Source organism: Drosophila novamexicana, unplaced genomic scaffold, assembly GCF_003285875.2.
Source record: "Drosophila novamexicana strain 15010-1031.04,08,12 unplaced genomic scaffold, DnovRS2.1 tig00000512-arrow-arrow-pilon, whole genome shotgun sequence".
Taxonomy (NCBI): Eukaryota; Metazoa; Arthropoda; class Insecta; order Diptera; family Drosophilidae; genus Drosophila; species Drosophila novamexicana.
In genome coordinates, this window is record NW_020824809.1 from 303361 (window position 1) to 321936 (window position 18576).

The following is an 18576-nucleotide window of genomic DNA, read 5'->3' on the forward strand; positions in this document are numbered from 1 at the left end:
TATTTATTGGTCTAAAATATAAATTGTGACTTTACAGTGACTTTTAATGTTGGTTTCTTCATAAGTGGATTATTTTTTTTATTTTTGCATAGGTTGTTATTTAACTACTTAAGTTTAACATGAAAAAATGTTTATGCATGTATGTATATTGGTGTTTTGTCACTAATATATGCCACATATGTATACGTACGTACATGTACGTACGAACACACAAGCACAGAATATTTCCTTGTGTTTTTTTCACCACACTAGCCAAATTCTCTCTATTTCACGCACACATTTGCCTTTATTATTTTGCTCACACTTCCGTCTAAGCATACATATATGTACTTATATATGCACATATATATGCGTCTGGTGTCTCAATGTTACACTACTCAACTCGCTGTTAAGTTTAACTGTTAAATAACTTACTAGAACTTTAATCTGTAGTTTATTTCTTAAGGTGTGCACTTTTATTCAAATATTCCTGTACATATTTTGTTAAATACAAATATTCACAAAGCTTTGATACGCATTAAAAGAAAAGATTAAAATTGCCTGTGACAAGTCACTTTTGTGTTAACAGATTGTGTTGAGGTAACAACATTGCACTTTGAGTATAACATACTCAAATTCATTTTTGTTCGACTGTTTTGCGTTTTGCTTTGCCGTTTCATTCGTGCGTTGAACCTTGGAGACTTCACATCGAGTTTGGAGGATCAAATCCACGTTGGGTTTTGCTACAACTACAACTGTCATCCACAATACAATACACGCGCTGTGTCTCTGCTGCTTCGTCTGCTGGCTAGCTTTGTGTCTGTGTGTGCGTGCGCGCCGTGTTGATTTGGCATAATTTGTAAATAATCTTACAATTTTTGTTACAAATAATCGTCGAGCGCAAATTAAATGCGACTGTTAAATCCGTGCAAGCTTCGCTGCTAACCTCGCCGTCGTGTACGTTGTGTGAAAGAATATTTAAGTTTATTTCAAATAAAAAGAAAGTTAACCGTAATTTGTGATATACATACATACATATATAATTTGTTTTTGCCCCTGTTTGTGCAATTTCTCATGAAAAGCTTATAATTTATCAGAAATTTTTACAAATTCGTATATGTGAAAAAAGAAAAAAAAAATCAACCTTCAATCAAAAAAAATTAATTTCTCACAACTGTGATTCAAACATAACTGGCGTTTTTGTTTAAAATGCTTAGCAATTTGCAATAACTACAAATAGTACAAGAAAGTAAGTGCATTACTTAAGCATTTCTGATGAAAAAAATTTGTTTAATTTTCGCCTACGTTGTCGTACCACTCACACGCGCTTATTCACCACAATTAACAGCTAAATTTCAACATGAGCGCAGTCTGAGCTCACCACTCGTCGACCGTATTCATGCCCTCTCACTCTCACGCGCGCACACAAGCGTGTCCGTAGAATGTGTGATTGTGTTTGCGTGTGTCATTATATGCAATGTCATAGAACAGACGTTGCCATGTCGCGTAAAACAAAAATAAATCTCAGTTCAAGCGAAGAAAATGAAAGCCAAAGACTGTTAAAATAGTAGTAGACAAAATACACAACTGCAATGTATAAACGTACATACCACCGAGTCAACAGCAAACTGTAACCTTCTCATTTTATTAGCACTTAAATATTTGTGCGTATGTACTATTTATTTGTACTGAGCTGACAAGTGTGTTGTTGTTTCTATGTTTTTTGACACTTTGCAAAGTGTAGGAAATTCAAACTTTCCTTACAATACCAACAGTTTTTCCTTGCCAAAGCAACATAAAAAAAGAGTTCTCTTGCTTTTTTCTTTGTCACGAAGGACGTGGCTGAAACACACTCTTTACATCAGTGTGACTGAAAGGCCAAGTACATATTTACGCTTACAAAGAAGTTTGTAAAATTTTGGTCGATTTAAATTTCACAGTCCTATATTTGCCATTTATTTACATGCTCATACATAAGCATGAATGTAAATAAATGCAGTTTGTGATTAAAAAATTTTGCGCTCTCACTGGATGACTCACCGCACATACATTTATGTACATCTGTACATACATACATATATTAATGTACATTCATACAGACATGCATACATTAATGTACATACATACATACATGCATACATTAATGTACATACATACATACATACACACGCACATATACATACATACATACACCCTAACACACACACATACATACATGCATATATACATACATACATGCATATATATACATACACACATGCATATATACATACATACATACATGCATACACGCATGCAATAATACTAACGCACTGAGCGAGTCATAGTATAAGTCAGCAGCAATATTTGCTTGGCACGCATTATCTACATATCTTATCAACAGAGGCACGCATCACAGGCAATATTTTTTGTGGGCGCACATTTGTTTTCGATGAGGGCACATTTTTCTTGACATACTCAAAACCAATTTAGACTAATTTGTGTATGTGTGTGTGTGTGTGTGTGTGAGTGTACGCTTGCATTTCAACTAATTGCATTCCTCTCATTCGTTTGTGTAGTTAGTGATAGACTGTTTTATCGGTTGTAGCTGCACTCGACCGAGAGTTTTTTTTGAAAGTTGAAAATAATCTTGAAAGTTTCTGGCACTGAATTTCGAAAAGGTTGTTGGATTTTGCACTAACCAACTTTTTGGAGCTGGACCCAATTGTATATGTGTTCTAGTGCAACAGCAATTGGGCACGTGTATTGAGTTTGTATCTTATCGCTAACTGTACATTATCACAATAACGTTTTATACCCCACTGATGAACAGTTGCAAATAAACAAATTGTTGCACGTCGCTGCTATTGTAGTGTTTGTGTATTATCTACAGATGTACATGTGCATGTGCATCAATGTATAAACATGATCAAAGCAACCGCTTGATGTAACAAGAGTTTTAGTAAAGGGTGTGCCCTTTTGTCAGATACCCTGTACTCGAGTGTAAGAGTTGGAATCAACGTTTTCTGCTTAGTTTAGTCATCGTTCTTAGAACTTTGGAACAATCATTGGGCCCCTTTTTTTTTTGCAAAAATCACAAATGAACTTGAACAGGGCTTTGAAAATAAGTTTAAGGCATCTCATCTAATAAAACTTTTTTGATTACCGTTCGATCAGCCTCAAAATCATACTTTGAGAGATGTTTCATATTTTTTCCGAAAATCTAACCCTGCTTTGAACTTTGTGACATAGATTTGATGACTGAAGTTTCGGGTTGATAAAATCAAAAGGTCGTTTTATGTTTCTTTTTCGATTTTCAATCATTGAGAAAATCATCGATTTAAAAAATTCCACCCGCAGGCGTGGTAAATTGGCGGAAAAAGGGTTATACGAGATGATTTTATTTATTATATTTATTTTATAATTTATTAATTTCGCGGAATTCATCCCTCTCTTATGAAACATCCTGGTCAAAGGTTGTATGAACTCTAGTTTATTTTTTTATTTTAGGCGTCACACCACGGTCCAAAATGCCAATTCCAACATTTATTTCCTAATTTTATGGACTTTATGTCTTATTTTCAATTATTTGTGTTAAATATAACTTGATAGATAAATCGAAACTTTCCACAGCCGGGAAAGGTGTGAAAAAGAGATACCTTAAATTTGAAGCAAAAAACTTATCGCTTGTATATATGTACATATATATGTATTAATCATGGTTCATTGATCTGCACTCGAGTGTGTTTGGTCCGACTGATCGAACTTTTATGAACTTCAAACGCGATGACTAATTTTTAGCAGAAATTGTTTTTGTTTACCATTCAAAAGTCCATAAACAACACGTGTCATCTGTTAAAAAGTATACATACATATTCTGTTTGCTATAAATTTATGCAAATTAAATATATACACATTACACATTAAAATACCTATGTATGTGTAGAACGTAAACGTACAATCTACATACATACACATATGTACATTCACAGACACACATGTCTGTGTGTATAGTCATGATGACGAAGGCAAAGCGAAGAATTAGCTGAAAACAAACAACTCTCCCGTTTCGTTTCCGTTAGAAGCGTCTCCCGTTTACGTATGATTGTACGTCTGTGTGTGTGAGCTAATTATTAGCTTTGCTGTTGCTATACCCTGTGCAGTTGAAATATGGTTTTAATAGGGTATAATGAGCATTTGCAAACACAAATATGTGTAACAGCCAGAAGAATCTTCGTAATTATGAAGATGCATACATATTTTGCATGTGCCCCATCCCCATCTGTGACTATACTTAATAAATGTAAGTATAAATTTTGAGGGTATTTCCTAGTCGCGCACTCTCTGTTTGTTATCGCGATACGTTTTCCTTCTTATGTGCTGTCGTTTCTCTCTGGCGGCTCTCTTGATTGCAAACATACTTACAAACACATACAAAGAGCTGATAAGTGCGCGTCACCGTCGACGTCAGCGTCAGCGTCAGCTGCTCGGCCTGACTCTTGTCTCCGCCGCCATAGCGACGCGTGGATGGCCACGACCTCATTTTTTTCTGTTGGTTTGTTTTTAGGTCGCGTGCAAATGGTCTGCTCGCCCCCACCCCCCCCGGGCGCACTACGCACTGACTGCGATCGCCGTCGTCTGACCTCGCTCCCACTGTTTCCCTGGCGGGAGCTTTTTTTTACGCTAAGCGCAAATCAACAAAACCCCATGATATAGAAGCTCTTAGTTTTTATCTGTATTTGTTTTTTGTTTTTTGGTCTGTTTGAGCTATTTTTAGTCGAAATCCGCTCTACTTGATCTTGTATAAATACAGATGTATGCACATAGCTAGCTACATATGTTGTTGTGTTCTGGCTTCTCGTTTAGTTTTCATTTGCTAAGTTATGCAATTTATTTATTTATTTTATGAATATGCCTGTCTGTTGGGTCATATGTGCATATATTTGTCTATATGTATGTTGCATTCGTGCATTAATATAAGCTTTACGATCTGTGGAAAGTGGTTTTGGATTTCGAATTTTTAGTATTATGCCTTAAATATTTATAAATCCATATGTCTGAAGATACGAAATTTGAAGCACATCAACTTTATTTATTCCTGTTTCAATCTCTCTTGCAGCGCAATCTTTGCAATCATTTCACTTGGGGCTTACTTTTTAACGTAAGTAATGTGTATGTTAGTCCCAAACTTTAGACGTTTACCCAAGACATTGTGAGAAATAACCTTAACACTGGACCCATTCCAGAAAATCGTGCTGTCATATTGTCAATTACATTTGCGCACTAATTCAAATGGAACTAGTTCCTTTATATTTTGACATTTTAAAAGTTCTAACAGCTTACTAAATTACCCGATTCGTTCAATATATGTACGTATACGTTACTGATACATATATAAATGTAAATGACACAGTCATTTTCATTAAGACAACTTTTACAGAAAAGCGTTTGCCCCAATCCCGACCCATGCACGGGCAGCTTTGTTTTTGCGTACCCGTTTTCCAGCACAGTCATAACAGTACTTCTTAGCATATTCACCACAGCTGGCTTCTTGGGCTTTGGCAACCGTCAACTCTCCCCTCCCCGCCCTTCTACTGTTAGCTAGGGAAGATGAAAATCGAAACTTTTGCCTTTTGTTCTCTTTATTTCTCGCCTGTCTGCCTTTTGCCTTGATTCTTTGTCGTTTTGGTTTCCCTGGCGAATGCCTCGCCCTGGTCCTCTTTGTCTCCGTGCAGTTCATTGGCTTGCATTAAAGCCATGTACACACTTACGCAAACATATGCTGTGTACAGATGTATGTATGTGAGTGATGTATTTAATGAATATCAATGAAATTAATGACACGCCTCTAACTCCCACAAAGTTGACGTCAACATCACTGAGTCAGTCGGCAGCTCCACGCTTTAGCCTTCAGCTGGTGCTGCAAAGGTCAAGCTCCAGCGGCAAAGTTCAATAACACAAAATGGAAGTCAAAGAAATATTGCTAGTTAAATTCCGAGGCTTCCGCGTTCTGTTGTTTTCATGTTGTCTGTTGTTTTTTTGTTGTGTTCTTCCATTATTGTCGGCTAAGCATCGATGTCAGTCATTTCTTAAATTGTTGCTTCTGACTCAGGTATTTAACCATTTAAATCTCTGAAAAGCCTTAATGGATTTTAACGATCTACACGGGCCGAAAGCAAAAAGGATACTAGAGGTAAAAAGGAATGGGTAAGGCAAAACGTGTTTTTGCTAACCATATTGTGATACAAACTTTAACCTGAATAAAAAATAAAAAATAAAAAAAAATGGTTTTTAAAACTTTTAAATGAAAATTAGGACTAATTCATTAATTTCCACTTTAAATAAAATTGGAATGAGAAATACAATGAAATTACAATAGATAGCTCAATATAGAAAGCTCTAGAGGAGATTACGCCATCTATCTTTATAACGACTTATTTGATTCGATAATGTATATCAGATGACTCAAAAATGAAATTATGTCTATATATATATAAGTCGATTTATCTAGGCATTTTTATATTACAAGTCGGGAATTCCCGACTAGGAGATCCCCTGAACCCTCTTCTAGCAATACCAAGTGCAGCTCGTTCGCCTTAGCAGAAATGAAAATAAATTAACAAAAAAAATTAGTCCCCGCTATAGAACTCGAACTTGTAACAGAGCTCTAAAAACCTAAGAGATTTGCTGAAAAAAATAAAAGGATTTCGAATGGAATTTTTATCGGTTTCTTGAAAATAGGGCCAGTTATCGATTATCGAAAAGTCTCTAGCTCATAAGTCTAGCTCTTGATTCTGAGATTCTTCCTTTCATACGTACGGACGGACAGGCAGGCGGACATGGGTAGATCGACTCTGCTATTGATGTTGATCAAGAATATACATGCACAACTACATTATACGCCTTTTACCCATTTTTAATGAATTCAGGGTATTAAAGATTCATCCGTATGGCAATTAGTTCCGTTTCACAAATTGCTTATTCTTCTTCTTGCACCCACGAAAATGACGGCAACGCCCCACGATCTTCGTGGTGGTTGGTTGACAACGTGAACCTTGTGCTCGCATCGAACCTTATTCTCACTCACTTGCTGTTTCCTCTGCCTCTCTATTTCAACAGCTACTCTTGTAGTGTTTCTCATATTTCATGTTTCCATGCGATTTCCATAAATCTTCTACGAGTGTGTGTGTGTGTGTGTGTGTAATTGTAAAGTAAGTCGTCGGCTCCGTCACAGCATGGCAACATGAGAATTTAGAGGTTACACGAGCGAGGGGTTCTTCTCAATACACACATGCACTGGCTTTGTAAGTGCACACCTTGCCGTTTGTTTTTGCTGTCTGTGTGCATGTGTGTGTGTGCGAGGCACCAGCTAAGGAGCACATATGAACGCCTTGTCAAGACAAGCATTCGAACGTTATTATTATTACTATTATTGTTTTTATTGTTTATAGTCTATGAATTCACAATGCGCACATTTACCTGGACATAATTCATGTTAAACAAGTGATGTGTTTAGCTTAAATAATCTACGCTTAGAAATTAAAAAAAAAAACAGAATCTAGTACAGACTCGTCCGTCCTCTTAACAAAAGCATACACCGAAAGTGATGATATTAATTAATTATTATTCCGTCATTATCTTATACATTCATATATGCGTAGATACATTCATACATGCATAGATACATACTGAGTTACAGATGTAGATATCCCTCTTTCTATATGTCGGAACGGGCTGGATCGGACCACTATATCATATAACTGCTGCCATAGGAACGATCGGTCGAAAAATTGGTTTTTGTATAAACAACTTTTTTGTCTATAAAGATATCTTGTTGTATGGAGAACTTATTTGTGTTTCAAGATATCTTGAGCACTCGGCACTTATAAGTTTCATTTATGCAAAATCTGGTTTTCGATCAGTCAAAAATAAGGTTGTTCTATGAAAAACTTTTTATTTTTCAAGATATCTTAAGCATACTCGGATTTAACTAATTTTCCTGTGCTTCTTAGATACGGGCAAAGCATTATGAGCATTTTGAAGAGGTTTGGTCTGCAAAGGTCGGTTAAATAATGCGTGGTTTATCTGTCTTGTTTGGTCCTGGATCTGCCAGTTGATCGTTCAGTAAGAGCGTATTTTTTTTTCTGTATAACTCCTGCAGTTAATAGAGACGCATATTATTTCTTGGGCTTATGTTCTTTTCTGGATCACATGACTCTCTACTTTCCGTTAATTTGTATTGCCTTCCAGCCATTTAAATTGTCACTCATACTTTGCTAGCTAGCATTGTGATTGATTATTTTTGTGTTCAAAAGTGGGTACCCCTCATATTTCTTTTGAGGTCTCATTCATCAATTGTAGCCGGAAGAGCGTCGCATTCGTGAGCGCGACTTTAAAATCTCACAAGCAAGGCTCAGATGGCCGCCATGTTGTTTTACTCGCTCTCTCTCTCTCTAAATTCAATGTCTGCTGGAGGTGATGTTGCTCCTCAGTGCATTTCATCAGCTTCATTCTTGGAGTCGACGCTTCTGTATGTTATGGCTGGGGCTGAACGCGCTCATTAATATGGAAATATGACTCAAACGCTGGCCCCATGCGTATGTGTGTGTATATTTGAGATTTCGTCTGTGTAGGTGAGAGTGTGTATTAGTATGGTCAGTCTGCCTTGCCTGCCTTTGTTCTTTACCTTTTTTACTCACCCCGTTTTCTTTCCTGTTGTAAATTTCGTGATTTAAATGCAGGTCAAAGGCACATTAACCTTTACTTTGTTAGTCTTGTGCGTTCATTACCGTTTTGATATTGCAGTGGAATCTTTTTAAAATTGGCCATTGCAGCGTTGGTAATTATTTAGCTTGCTATGTGAAAAAAAGGCAGCTTGATTGTATGGACAGATCAAAATGCGATTTACCGATTGTGAAAAATCCTCCGCATGGTGCAAACTGGGGTACAAGGTTGTACTGAGAAATTAAAATTTCTTACGCCTGGGAGGTCGCAATTAAAATGATGTTCAAAATCCGATAACTTCATTACGTCCGGGTAAGGGTTTTACATATACATATGAATGTACGTAAATGGATATGCACAGATTACTACTGTGCAGGGGTTTATCAAGTCGAATACTCCCGACTCTAGCACTAACTTGTTGCTGTCGCAGTGCAGCACACGTTTGCTTATGTTGTTGTTTGTTTTGCACATAGTACTTGGCAATGTTATGTATTTGTTATGCAATTTTCACAAGTGCGCATTTGGCATACACTCGCTCTCACATACATGTGCATATAAAAATACATGCATACATTTGTACATGGGTTGCTAAGCAACTCTGGTGTGTTATATTTTAATTTTCATGTGGGCAACCGTGACGTCACATTCAAGCAAGCGACAGATGTCGTCATCACTTAATTGCACTCTAGAGTCCGAAATAATAAATTAAATTACAATTATAATTATATTTATTTTTAATCGCATTATGCATATTTATATCGTTTTATACGAATTTATATAAATTTGCACATGCGGTAAGGACATATCAAAACAAAAAACTATCGATAAGTAAATCTACAATCGTAATTTTTGTTTAATTGCACGTAAATGAAATGCATAACAGGGAACAGCAGGTCTAGCTGTTCATTTAGCAGGCCGTATCCACCGCTGCGTATTATGTCTAACGGATGGACATACATATGTACACATGTGTGTATGTATGTATGCATGCGCAAAGCAAAGAGAGTGAGAGAGAGAGAGAGAAACGTATCGTTGACAGACAGCTGTTTTGGTTTTCAATTAACCGCAACAGCAGGAAATCAACTACACACATATGTATATACATTAAAGATTATACATATGTATGTACGTGAGAAATCAAAAGAACTCACATGTCACTTATTTTATTTTTAAATTTGGCCAGTGTCTATGCACTTAAACGTTGGTAGATATACTTATTCTTAATGTTTCAATACTGGAAAAGCTAGAGAATCAGGATACGCTTTTTCCGAAGTCGTATAGCTTGTAAAATCATTATGTATAATATGAGTAGGGCTTTGCACTTTTTATAAAAAATATAACTGTAACACTATTTTTAAAATTTTAGAAGAAGGTAGAAAAAAATAAAAAAAAAAAAGGTATTTGGTCGCTTGCAGACGTTGAAAATATCATGTGTGAAGCACATACACATTAATACATACGTATGTATGTAAGTGCAATGCGCGCAACAACAGAGGCCACTTTTAACAGTGACTGCAACGCTTTAACAGTGCTGTTATTTGACAGAATATTATGCGTGAGAGCTAGTTCGTACTTACCTTTGTTGCGCGCGTGTGCGTCGGTTTATGGTCTGCTATATCAAGACATTTTTAGTTTTTAACTAATTGTTATTAATTGTTTTTTGTATATTATATATATTATTGCAAACGATTTATTTATTATCATGTTAAGCGTTTTTCTTATCATCAAACACAATTTTTGAGAAATATGTTTAAATAAATTAAGACTTGAAGTTTAATTTTTCAGATACTTGTTATCGATTTTATTACACTTATTATTTATACTTGTTTAGCTGTAAAAAATTTAGTTATGTGCAAGAATCGATATAAATTAACACAATATCGATAGCTTGAAATTTCGATACACAGCCGATATATTACTTTGCAGCAGGCCCGAACTGTTTGTGTTAGTAAAATTATAAAATAAAACTTGTTTAATTTGCTGTCTATCGAGTCGTTGCTTTTGTCTCGCTCTCTCTCCCTATGTCTCTATTTCTGTCTCACTCTCACCCGCTGAAGTGCATGTCTGTGTGACGGATAAAACTGGTTTGATCTTAACTTATTTCTCTGCTTTTTTGTGGCATGCATGTGTCTTGTATGAATTTTTTTTATGAATGTGTGTGTTTACCTGTTGACAGCCTTGAAGAGAAACTAAAAAACCCGATGTAATTTTGTTTGTTTATGGCACAACTCAATCGTAACTTTTGTGCTCTTTTACTCGCTCCAAGATGCGTATTTTGTGTGATATTTTGTTGCATCGTTTGAAAATAAGAGTGCTCGTACTTACTGCAAATTATTTCAAGGCTCGTCGAATTTCTTAAGACATAAATTATAGATAGATCTGTGACTTCACATATCATTCATTCATTTTACCCTTATACCAAAAAATCTATAAATACTAGTCCTTGAGCTGCGTTTTGCACGCGTTTTCAGCATTTTTTAGTATATTTTTCTGCACGCTGCTTAGTTAAATTTTCTTTGCATTTGTTTTGCAGGTTTACGATTGGATTAAAAACTCTGTTTGCTCCGCGTATGTCACGAAGCAAGCTAATTACTTGGACGGAAGTTAGCTAAGCAAAGAGCAATACGAACACATACATAACAACAATAATAAACGGGCGAAAGGAGAGGAGTCGAAGTTGCTGACGCCGCAGCTGCAACTGGAAATAACCGCAACATATTTCGCTGGGCGAAAGTCAGCAACAAAAAAAGAGAGTAGACGATACAATTGTCGATCCATCGTTGTCCAATCAACTTTTTAATTCACGCACACACACCCTTCATAAAATTGGTCCAGCCAGCATGGAACGTGAATCGAATCCAATGCAACCCATGTGCCGCTCTGGATGCGGTTTCTATGGAAATCCAGCCACAGATGGTCTGTGTTCGGTTTGTTACAAGGTAAGTATATTAACCACCTCACATTTAATATAAACCATGAATCATGTTTAAAACTTCTTTCCCTCTGCAGGACTCGCTTAGAAAAAAGCAACAGCCACCTGTGAGCAGCACACCTGCCTCAGTTCCAAGCCCACAACCTAGCCCTACATTCAGTCCGGCCATTGCAACAACCAACACCGCACAGCCCACGGTACAGAGCTTACAGCAGTCACACAGTGATGTAAAAGAGGTGAGTGTAAGGTTTGCTGCTCAAGCCATCGATGTGGGCTTTCTTGTTCCAACTCTTTTAGTAGGCCAAGCAGTTTGTGGATGCCTCTGATATCTTTGTATTTTTCATCAGTCAGTCACAAATTTTTTTTTGTTTTTCGGATATAAATTTAGTCTTCTTATAAGTGAAATAGTCTAAACAACTTGTATGTGTAAAATATAGAAAAAGTTAATTGTAACAGTGCATCGTGTGTGTTGGCTGTGCTGGCTGTGCTGGCCACGTGTCGCTGCAGACTACGGTGGAGTTGACAAGGTAATCCAAACAGAGATCCATGTCTCTCACATTGCTGTTCTTTAGGCACACCGACATCTGATTATTTCGAGAACAGGACAAATTAGCCTTTAGTGGTGCTGCTCCTCAGAAGTGAATCAAAAGTTGAGTAATTAGCAAGTATTATATTTAAAATGTCAGTTGAATGGTTTCTACATTTTGCATTCTTTTTCTTTAACATAGATTTGTAGATACCATTGTCTTAAGTATTTCGAGTAAAGATCTGGGGGGATTTGTCAAAAGCATAGTCTTACCATAATAGGCTTTTAATGGCTTTCGTCTGCGAAAAGCGGCCAAATAGTTCAATGTAGCTTTTGCTTATAAATTATGAATTGGTATTGTTTTAATCTAAATTTAATCTGGTCGTAATATCTTATTGCGACCGTCCAGTTCAATACTATTAGGACGGTTTAAATTCGATATTTCATGTTGTTGGTTTTAAAAGTAATGTGAATATATTCTGTGATAATTATCTATTCAATTAAGTTGCTTAGACTTTGTTCATGGCGCATCTTTTAGTGGAAATGTCCATATTGCCATTTTAAAATCATTTTCCTTTAACACTTTAATTGCTTTTAACAGGCTAGGTTATAGGGTTATACCCTGAACCCATTGAAAATGGGTAAAAAGGGTATATTGTATTTGTGCAAAATCCAAATTGATGTAACAGGCAGAAGGAAACATCTCCGACCCCATATATATTCTTGATCAGCATCAATAGCCGAGTCGATCTAGCCATGTCTGTCTGTCCGCCCGTCCGTATGTATGAACGCAAGGATGTCAGAACCTATAAGAGCTAGAGACTCGAAATTGGAGATGTAGGTGCTCCTAGTGCCTGCGTAGATCGAGTTTGTTTCCGATAATCGATTACTTACTCCGTTTCCAAGCAATCGATAACAATCTAAATCTATATCCTGTTTTTTGGACAATTTTGGTAAATAATAAGAGCTAGAGTCACCAAACTTGACAAATAGCTTCTAAAATAGAATATATATATGCATTTGATTTGGAAGAAGAGGGTTCAGGGTATCCCCTAGTCGGGAGCTCCCGACTAGAACCTCTTGTTATATATTGCCTTACTGTTCTTCAAATATTAAGCTAGCTTTCAACTTTATCAGATTGTTATGCATGATGCTTAATATATAAACTACGTACAAGACAAACGAAACAATACATGCAAGCAAAGCTAAGGTCTTATCTACAATCTATTTTTTATTTAGTTTATCGACAAGCATATAAAGAACCAACAGTTCTCGTTCGGGTTCTGATACATGATTCGTAGACTGGGGGAGCTAATAGTTTGCATTGGTTGTATTTCTGTTTTTAAAGAGCAGGGGGACTCCAGAACGGACAAAAGGACTGGGCTTCTACTACTACTATAATAAATGTACACCAAATATTTAGCTCGTGATAAAGTAGAATATGTATAGAAGTGCCTTGAACTTAAAATCAGGGGCATGGGAATAATGTGAAAATTGTCAGTTATATTCGAAACAGAATCTAGTGAAACAACTTTTGGCTATCTTTCAAAATTTTCCAGGAATATTCCAAATTCGAAGGAATGCTCAATTTAAGTGGTTCCCTCAAGCCATCAGGGCGTAATGGTGCAACTACTTCAACAGCTGTTAGAATGGAGGGCAGCTCATGCTCCATGCCGCCGACAGCGCAACGCCGGCGTAAGAAGCATTCCCGAATAGCGCGTGTCTCGGCTGGAGCATTGGCTCCTGCCATCAATTTGCCTTTACCAGTGAGACCAGGCAGCACACTTACGGCAAAGGGTACACGTTGCTGTTTTTATCTGTTAGGCGTTGCGCAGTCGCATTAATTTTGTTTCCCTACTTGCTTCCTTCCCATTCTGCGTGTCAATACGCTTTCTTAGCAGACGGAGGATTCCGCAAAGGAGACAAGGGTATCGCCTCTAGCTCTGGTGTCAAGTCAGCTCGTATTCCGCCGTCTTCAAATTTAGCAGAGAGTCAAGATAAAAAGACTTCACTGTTACGCAAAAGCGCCGGTGCAACTGAGACTTCGAACTCAAAGGGTGGTAGAGCCGAGGCTAGCGGTTCCCGTAAAGTTAAGTTTTCGGCAAACGTGCACACGTTTCCGTCGAACACCAGTAACAAAAAGGCGCGCATCGGAGAGCTGCATCTTAAAAAGCGAATCAAGAAGCTTAAGCGTAACCATCCGCGATCGGCGCTTGGCGATAAGAGTGTCGCCAACAAGATTGATTTGTCCATTACACAGCAGCCCAACACTGTCCTTAGCAGAGACGTGCAGCATTACGGCACAATCATAGACGTGGAACCTGTTTCATCGGCACGCGGGCGCAAGTCACCTTGCGAAGCTCCTAAAGCGCCAGTAGCTGGCACGTTTCGCAAGCCCAAGCAGCTGCTCAACAAGAAGGTTAAGAAACCGCGCATCAAGGCTGGAGCAAGCAATCGTCAACCGATAGTAGTGAACAGTAGACCTGCTCCTCGTTTGGCCTACTCTATACAGCCTAACGTAAAACGCGATACCTTCCTCCCTATAAGCAGAGGCAAAAATAAGCCAGTGTCCGGGCGCGTACTATAGCCTCCCACTGAACGCCGACATCCTATTTGCGTGAGTGCGCCATGGAACAGTCTAACGGCGATAAATCCGAGAAGCCGAGGCAGATGTCGGAACAGAAGCTGGAGCATAAGTCTGAACCGCAGCCAGAGCCACAGCCGCAACAGCAGCCACAACAGTCGCAGCAGCAACACAGCAAGCGCCGCATAAACGACTCGAACCTAATCGACGAATGTCCAATTGGTAGCGATCTAGTCCAGCATAGAAAACCTTTGGCAGCAGCAGACTCACTTGATGCAGTTGCCAAGAAGCGGGTAAACACGCAGAATCAACCACACACAATGCTAACGCTTAGTTAGAAGTTTTTTCTTGTTTTATGGGATGGGGTCGGAATCAACTTCACCTTGAAAAATAAAACGTAAAAAATAATGATGGAATACATTTAAATTGCAGTTGGAACAGATTGTAGACATTTTGTTATTGTTGTTGTGTTGATTGGCATTTGACTCACATTTCTCAATAATTCTATTCTCTTGCGATTGTTTAGAAAATCACTGAGGAACCCGCAGTCGCTGCCAAAACGAATAGTGAAGCCATAATATCGGCGTCTGGTCCAAATACTTCCACACAAGCAGCTGCCTCCGCCTGTGAGCAGGATGACAAGGACAAGGAAGATGACAAGGACGCCAAGAAAATGAAGAACCGATGTGGCGAATGCCGCAAGAAGGTTGGCCTGACTGGTAAGATTTAATACAAATGCCTTTTATAGATATTAATAGCCGTTTCAACATGGGTTTATTTCAGGTTTCCAGTGTCGCTGTGGCGGCTTATACTGTGCCGTGCATCGTTATTCCGATAAACACAACTGCACATTCGACTACAGAGAGCATGGCGCCCAGGAGATTCGACGCAATAATCCGGTTGTAGTTGGCGAGAAAATCCAAAAGATTTGAATTGCGAGAGATTGTGCCAGTAACAGTAGCCGTAGAATAATAACAACTACATATTATGATAGTATATATACACACGCTACGCACCAACAAATCAATATAAACAACAACAACAAACAAAACTCCCAAACATAAGAAAACACAGCAACACGTATACATACACACAACACAATAACACAATCACATGCACACATACACACATACACACACATTACAAACACACCACACACACACCACACACACATACATATATATTTATATACGCATACATGTATATAGATATATATGTAAATATAAATACTATAAATAATTGTAATTGTAATTTAATTATAATGTTAACAATAACAAGAAACAATAGTACGAAAACGTTAACCAAATACCACGCAAAACAACACCTACAACGGCAACTGCAACAATAGCTGCTCGGAATAACATCTATAAGTTAATCGCAGTTGCAGCAACGACGAAAGTAGGAGCAGCAGCAGCAGCAGCAACAGCAGCAGCAACAGCAGCAGCAACAACAGCAGCAACAACAGCAGCAACAACAATCACTATCACGACACATACAGCATCATTCTTACTTGAACCAGACGCGTATGAGCGCGTTAGCAAGCACCAATCGCCGCTAACTGCTGTGACCTACGACCTGTAACATGTAGCTCAACGATTGGTAGACCATTTAGATGTTATTCCAAATGCAAGTTTCATATTTTTTTGTATTCGATGCTTCGTCAACAACACAACACATACGATTTCCAACAACAACAACAAGAAAACACGCATGTGCAAATTGTTACCAATTACACAAAAGAAGATAAATTTTATGTAGACAACGTGTGTAATTTGTGTTTGTAATGTGTTGCATATATGAAAGCAAACTAAAAAAGGCAAAATACAAAAGCAAGCAAACAAAAACCACTAAATCTAAATTTAGACCCAACAGCAACAGCAGCAACAACAAACCGCTTAGAAAACTATTTCATAATTTTTAATTATTGATTGATTAATTATGTATGTATATGTATTAAAACTAAAAACCAAACAAAAAAACAAACAAAACATGAAACGCAAAAAGGCAAACCAGAAAAAAATGTATAAAAATTCCTTTGGACAAATATTGAAAAAGCAAAAAAAAACTGAGAGCGCAAAGGAGTGATGTAGTTGGAGAGAGCAGCGTATTAATACTAAACATATAAAGTTCATTATATAATTAACTATATAAACAAAGAAGGCGAATGCAGTGCAAGTTGCGCGTTTTTCATTTTATATTTTATATTTTGGTCCGAAAACTAAAAGCGAAATATTTTACATATACTTTTCAATCGATTTGATTTTTGATGAACACATATATATATAGATATGTAAATAATGTCATATGCGAACATACAAGATTCTTTTGGGTATATGCACATTGAAACATAATAACGTTGCTAAACATAAAAGCCTACAAACGTTATAATATGTATGGTTTGTCGCTAGGTTCTTATTGCTTTAAGCGTTATTTAGTTTTTCTTCGTTTATGTTAAAAAGAAATTAACGGGCATACATAAAAGTTATTTTAATTTTGCTTTCTTCCTTTTAGTAATTAAAGATTTATTAAATCCAATTACAATAATACATATGTAGATATAAATTTTGTTGTTAGCATTATTCAAGCAAAATGCAAAACAAAAGAAAAAAAATCAAATAAAAACAAATGAGGTAAATGCAATAAATTTTAATGTAAAACTTGAAAAAAACCCAATTAACGCAGAACCATTTTAGCACAGCTATTTGAGGAAATAAGCCAAAACAACTATCAGAAATAGGCTACTTGAGAAAGCATCAACCAATACCTCAGGACAAAGGGTAAAGAAGCTCGGGGCAAGGTGAATGCTTTTATATGGTTGCAATATTAGATGGCTGGATCAATGCGTCCTTCTACTATATTGGTTTCTAGATCTTGTTTTTGGGTTAGTCAAGTAGTCAATCTACTAAGCTCTGATTTAAGCGATATGTTTTGGGCGCCTTCTTGTGGATAGACAATTTTAGCGGACCTGGTAAAGACAAACAACTTGAACTTGAATAGAAAGCACAACCATATACAATAAATAAAGTTTCAATAGAAAAGTCAAAACATAAATCTGTACAAAACCAGCAACTTAATCATAATTTTAACTTAACGAAAAGCTATTGTAAATTTAAAAGAGAAACTAGGAACTGCTATTAAAAGAAAAGAAAATATAGACAACCAACAAGAACAGCAAAATTGTCATTTTAATTTAATTCAAGTTTATTAGTTGTTTAAATTTAACTATGTCTGAAACTTTAAAGAACAATATACATGCTACACGAACGTATATCATAATTCAATAATCACTTTAAAATTAATTAGTAAAATTGTATGCATTAAAAAGTAAACGTATTCAAATATACACACACACAAAAAAAATAAAATAAAATCTAAATACCAGAATAATGCTGGGATCCCGCATCCAAATGAATCTGGGTCTGTATAGATCAGCAAACGCTACTGGGGCTGTTAGGAGTCCAGATTTCTGGCCAACTTACAAACACGTGCGCGTAAAAAAAAAACCCAAATTTAAATGAGTTCGAAATTGGTTTTTTTTTTAAAATTAGATATAGTTTATAAAATTATATTTTGAGACGCTTCAGTGTGTTTTAGTTCAAATTGTGTTTATGTTAATGAAAAAGTGAAAAGGCAAATAATTACTAATTAACCAAACTTATTATGTAAATACATATATGCATACATACTTTTATCGTATTGTAAGCGCCATTAATTTTAATTTCAAATTTTTATTCTATTTGCTGTTCTTTTATTTTTAATTGGAGTTTTGTCGCTTTTGCTGGACGCACTTCTTAGTCACTCATGTGCTTATAAACTTAAGGACACTTTAAAATACATATATATACCAATTTA

General features: G+C 36.7%; 2 protein-coding genes across 6 annotated transcripts; both read left to right on the forward strand.

The window, feature by feature from the left end:
* The first annotated feature begins 1130 nt into the window (after positions 1–1130).
* On the forward strand, positions 1131–15770 carry LOC115761866 (AN1-type zinc finger protein 6). Of its 3 annotated transcripts, XM_030703865.1 has the most exons (6): positions 1131–1228; positions 5078–5119; positions 11216–11621; positions 11692–11850; positions 15251–15443; positions 15508–15770. In XM_030703865.1, exons 3-6 carry the CDS (start codon positions 11523–11525, stop codon positions 15654–15656), a joined length of 600 nt encoding a protein of 199 aa, XP_030559725.1. In that variant the 5' UTR covers positions 1131–1228; positions 5078–5119; positions 11216–11522; the 3' UTR covers positions 15657–15770. The 3 variants fall into 3 exon arrangements, with proteins under 3 accessions (XP_030559725.1, XP_030559724.1, XP_030559726.1); XM_030703864.1 differs by lacking the exon at positions 5078–5119 and having other exon boundaries at positions 1149–1228; XM_030703866.1 differs by lacking the exons at positions 1131–1228; positions 5078–5119; positions 11216–11621; positions 11692–11850 and adding an exon at positions 14748–15017.
* LOC115761865 lies at positions 11865–14748 on the forward strand. 3 transcript variants are annotated; one of them, XR_004017779.1, is made up of 2 exons: positions 11865–12141; positions 14039–14116. XR_004017779.1 is itself a non-coding variant. In XM_030703863.1 (2 exons), exons 1-2 carry the CDS (start codon positions 13721–13723, stop codon positions 14725–14727), a joined length of 903 nt encoding a protein of 300 aa, XP_030559723.1. In that variant the 5' UTR covers positions 13664–13720; the 3' UTR covers positions 14728–14748. The 3 variants fall into 3 exon arrangements, 2 of the variants coding, with proteins under 2 accessions (XP_030559723.1, XP_030559722.1); XM_030703863.1 differs by lacking the exon at positions 11865–12141 and adding an exon at positions 13664–13937 and having other exon boundaries at positions 14042–14748; XM_030703862.1 differs by lacking the exon at positions 11865–12141 and adding an exon at positions 13665–13937 and having other exon boundaries at positions 14039–14748.
* Positions 15771–18576: the final 2806 nt, after the last annotated feature.

What these genes read in the sequence shown, in the direction of transcription:
- LOC115761866 (XM_030703865.1), top strand. Translation starts at nt 11,523, where the DNA reads ATGGAACGTGAATCGAATCCAATGCAACCCATGTGCCGCTCTGGATGC. An exon ending in TGTGTTCGGTTTGTTACAAG is followed by an intron (nt 11,622 to 11,691) that starts GTAAGTATATTA and finishes TTCCCTCTGCAG; the next exon opens with GACTCGCTTAGAAAAAAGCA. An exon ending in CAAGAAGGTTGGCCTGACTG is followed by an intron (nt 15,444 to 15,507) that starts GTAAGATTTAAT and finishes GGTTTATTTCAG; the next exon opens with GTTTCCAGTGTCGCTGTGGC.
- LOC115761865 (XM_030703862.1), top strand. Translation starts at nt 13,721, where the DNA reads ATGCTCAATTTAAGTGGTTCCCTCAAGCCATCAGGGCGTAATGGTGCA. An exon ending in CAGCACACTTACGGCAAAGG is followed by an intron (nt 13,938 to 14,038) that starts GTACACGTTGCT and finishes ACGCTTTCTTAG; the next exon opens with CAGACGGAGGATTCCGCAAA.